The sequence below is a fragment of the Morone saxatilis genome, unplaced genomic scaffold (assembly GCF_004916995.1).
Source record: "Morone saxatilis isolate NCDOM2014 unplaced genomic scaffold, NCSU_SB_2.0 Contig17, whole genome shotgun sequence".
Classification (NCBI taxonomy): Eukaryota; Metazoa; Chordata; class Actinopteri; family Moronidae; genus Morone; species Morone saxatilis.
The window spans coordinates 24,446,396-24,450,659 of NW_023339729.1; the positions used below are offsets into that span (position 1 = coordinate 24,446,396).

The 4,264-nt window shown below is 46.0% G+C and overlaps 1 protein-coding gene across 1 annotated transcript in view; it reads left to right on the forward strand.

Annotated features, from left to right (window-relative positions):
* Nucleotides 1-724: 724 nt before the first annotated feature.
* Nucleotides 725-4,264, forward strand: part of nup133 (nucleoporin 133) — a gene marked incomplete at its 5' end in the record, with an annotated part of 12,499 nt that continues 8,959 nt past the window's right edge. Inside the window, 7 exon segments of the mRNA XM_035660829.1 lie at nt 725-759; nt 1,681-1,851; nt 1,989-2,144; nt 2,368-2,438; nt 2,761-2,908; nt 2,991-3,141; nt 3,734-3,891. Of these exon segments, the coding sequence (XP_035516722.1) occupies nt 725-759; nt 1,681-1,851; nt 1,989-2,144; nt 2,368-2,438; nt 2,761-2,908; nt 2,991-3,141; nt 3,734-3,891 (890 nt within the window).

Here is a 4,264-nt window from a genome sequence, read left to right on the forward strand (position 1 = left end):
TTTTTTTGGTTCTTTTTAATTTTTTGTATTTCCACCACTGTGGGTGTGTGTGTGTGATTAGGAGCCAGGCCGGACGGGTTTAAACAAAAAAATTAAAAAAACTCCGACGACCGCATGAGAGCGGGAGAGACAGTGTGTGTGTGTGTGTGTGGGTGTGTGGGTGTGTGTGTGTTTGTGTGTGTGTGTTGTTGTGGGGGTTAGAGCCAGCGACGGTTAAAAAAAGAAAAAGAAAAAAATCTCCGAACAGCAGAGATTAGTCAGACGCATTCAAAGCACCACGTCGGAACGACCCACGTTACCAGAACTCTACTGGTTAAATAAGTAAGTACAAACAACCTGACTGAACCTAAACGTCGGTTAACGGCACCGAACTTGTGGACTGTCTGGAGAGAGAAGAGCTGTTCTGTGAGTGAGCAGAGGAGATCCGGGCTCAACTCTAGCTGCAAGTAGCAAAAACAACAACTGCCGTACACTGAACACGTCCATCTTACCTTCACATCGACTCCTTGCGTTTGTTTCCCTGCAAGCTGTGTGTGTTAAGGAGCTCCAGCTTGCCCGGCAGTGAGTACGACCACTACGCACCTCAGTTGCCGTGGCGTCCGGCGCTCCCTGGAGACGGCCGCGTTCAGTCCATCTCCGTCTCTGGCGGTGGCTGCGGATGGGAACGGCTCGCTTTGTGGCGAAGCCTCGCCAGGAGGCAACTACACGGAGGCAGACGTGACCTTGGGAGATCTGTGCAACTTTGTTGTCGCTGTCAGAGTAAGTCAATCTTCTGCAGTGAATCCACGAGAGTCTCTTCTCTCTCCGTCTTTACTTTCTCTCTCTCTTCTCCGTCTTTACTCTTCTTCTCCATTTCTTACTCTTCTCTCTTCTTTCCGTCTTTACTCTTCTTCTCTTCTCTCTCATCTTTACTCGCACTCTTCTCTCTCCGTCTTTACTCCTCTCTCCTCTTTACTCCGCACTCTTTCTCTCTCCTCTTACTCTTCTCTCTCCGTCTTACTCCGCACTTTCTCTCTCCGTCTTACTCTTCTCCGCTTTACTTTCTCTCTCCGTTTTACTCTTCTCTCTTCTCTCTCCGTCTTTACTCTTCTCTCTTCCGTCTTACTCTTCTTCTCGTCTTTTACTCTTCTCTCTTCTCTCTCAGTCTTTACTTTCTCTCTTCTCTTCCGTCTACTCCGTACTCTTCTCTCTCCGTCTTTAACTTTCTCTCTTCTCTTCGTCTTACTCGTACTCTTCTCTCTTTCTCTCTTCTCTCTCGTCTTTACTCTTCTTCTCCGTCTTTACTCTTCTCTCTCCGTCTTACTCTTCTCTCTCGTTTTATCTTCTCTCTCCGTCTTTACTCTTCTCCTTCTCTCTCGTCTTTACTCTTACTCTCTTCTCTCTCTCTTATACTTTCTCTCCGTCTTTACTCTTCTCTCTCCGTCTTACTCTTCTCTTCTTCTTCCCGTCTTTACTTTCTCTTTCTCCTCCGTCTTTACTCTTCTCTCTTCTCTCTCCGTCTTTACTTTCTCTCTTCTTCTCCGTCTTTACTCTTCTCCTTTCCTCTTTACTCTTCTCTCTCCGTCTTTACCTCGTACTCTTCTCTTCTTTTCTCTTCTCCTTCTCTCTCCGTCTTTACTCTTCTTCTCTCTCTTACTCTTCTCCTCCGTCTTTACTCTTCTCTCTTCTCTCTTCTCTCAGGGAGGAAGCTTCGTCCTGTCCTCAGTGAAGAGTCGGCTGTTGAGAGCGAGTGCAGATTCTTCGGGGAAGCTTCAGTACCGAGCTCTGCAGCAGGGTCAGGGGATGCTCTCCGGCATCGGACGCCGTGTCTCCAGCCTGTTCGGCATCCTCTCGCCGCCAGCCAACGACACAGTGAGTCACGCTTACAAAATAAAATACAATCTATGTGTCTGTGTGTAGAAATTCCCTCACTACAGCCTCAGCTGTAGTTTCAATGGAGCATTTTCGGCACAGTGGACCTCACTCTGTCTCTTTGGTTCCTGCTGCAGCTCCACAGCGTGCTGTGGGTAGGCGGAGCCAGCTGCCTGTACACGCTGACCAGCTCCAGTCTGAGTAAATGGGAGGTGGACGACAGCTACGAGCACCAGATCCTCAGCTGGGACGCCCAGAGAGCGCTGACGGAGAGCATCGCAGACGCCATCTGGGTCAGTACGAAGATACACGTGATCATTTACGCTGTGTTTCAGCCTGAGTCAGTGCGGCACAGTGGCACAGTACAGTACACAGCACTGAACAGTAAGGGTCATGTCGGTTCTGATTATTACAGTTAATTAAATCTAAACTAGGTTCATCATTCAAAGCTTCAGGACTGTAGACGTCTGTCACGTTCATGTCTGAAAATATCTCCCAACGTTTCTCTCCCGCCAGGGTTCGGAGAGCAACTACGAGGAGATGAAGGAGGGAGTGAATGTGACGTACCTGGATATGAAGCTCAGCCAGTGAGTGTGTTTGTGACTTCCTGTTTATTTCACACTTCAAAATAAAACGTCTTTTGTGTTATTTTAAGCTTAGGTGGAAATTAATTAACTAAAAATCTACCTACTTCAGCAATGTTTTTCCATTGATTTTAATCCTCTCTGACTGAATGTGATCAATAACCTCTTAAATCAAAGATCAATGAATTGGAGAAGAGGAGAGTTTTACTTTCTAGCAAATAAATTCTTCTAGCAAGGAGACAAACGGCAACTCGAGACTCATAATAATCAACCAAAATAGGTATATCTTCGCCGAACTAAGCCGCCGTCTGTGCTGTGTTTTCAGAGCCGGCCTGGTGGTTCTGGCTGCAGCCTGGCACCCGTCAGACACTCCCTGTCTGGCTTACTTCTGCCTCGTCACCCTGCAGGACGACGGAGCCGCAATCTCCGAGCAGTTTACTGTGGAAGTCACCAAGTACAACCCTCCGTTCCTCGTGAGTCCTGATCCTGATACTGCAGCGGTGGATTTAGTTTTAGAAGATGTATTTAAAATGTTGCGATGTCTTTGTTCCTCAGAGCGAGGAGGCCCTACAGGCCACTCGGCTGGTGCTCCCGCGCTCCCCCGGCTCCACCGCCTTCCTGTATAATGAGGAGCTGGTGTTTGCGTGTTCGACGGGAACCAGCAGGGGAGGACTACCTGATGAGAAAATCAGCTTTAACTCACCTGGTGAGAAAATAAAACTCTCTGAATGATGATGATGATTTTAGAGAAAGGAGAATTACAGCAGATATGGTTTTAAATGTTTCTTAAGATAGATAGATACTTTATTTATCCCGAGGGAAATTCAAGAAGATGTCAGTCAGTTATTAAAGCTCTTACAGGTTAGCACAACAAGGCGACAGAGTAGGTGATAAAAAAGAATAACGAGTGAGTAACTATGACATAAAATCAATTCTTTTTGTAAATTTTAGAATTTTAAGTGTTTTGTTCACTGATCATGAAGAAAGTACATGTGTGGGGAAAAGTATCTTAAAGCAGAAACAAGGAACTTTCATTTTGTGTTGATTCTGGCGACCCCTGTGGACAGAAGCAGTAGTGTTTATACCTCCTCATTTTATTGATTTTAAGGTGAATCCCACCTGGAAACAGACATTAAGGCTTGAGATCATATTATAGAGGCATCAGCATTAAATCATAACCAGTTAACTCTCCTTGTAGTGGGTTTAATAATGTATGCATATATTTGAATTTCTTTTTGTTTGGGATTAAAAAGGGGTTGATAGAAAAGACCTGTTCATTTCCCTCTCTGTCTGTCCAGGTGATGGAGTACGTGGCGGAGGCTGCTGTGCCAACCTGCCGGTGTTTTTCTCCCAGAACAGCGGCCTGTTGGCGGTGGTGGGCCGGGAAAGCGCCTCCATCCTGCCGGAGACCATGGAGGACTCGCTGTGCTCCTCTCTGCTGGCTGCAGGTCCAGAGGTAAAACTCAAGACTGGCAGCAGCCCAGCACCTGCACACGGGGGGAAAAGACTAAAAGAGCAAGAAGACTACTGATTCATGTTTATGTTTAAAGGCAGCTGAAAATTAGTTTTATTAGATGTCCAGTTAGGAAAAAGGAAACTTGCCACTGGATGTCGCACTAGAGCACCAACATCTCAGACCGAAACAATGGGAAACTAAATAAAACGGTCTTTGTTAGTCCTTCCAACAATCACTAACGTTGGATTGGTCTAAATAAATACTTAATTCAATGAGTTAGATACCAAAATATTCATGAAAAGAGCTGCAGTGAGCACAATGTAAGCTAATGTTAATCCTTGAGGACAAAGTGCGTCCACTAACAGTAGTAGTT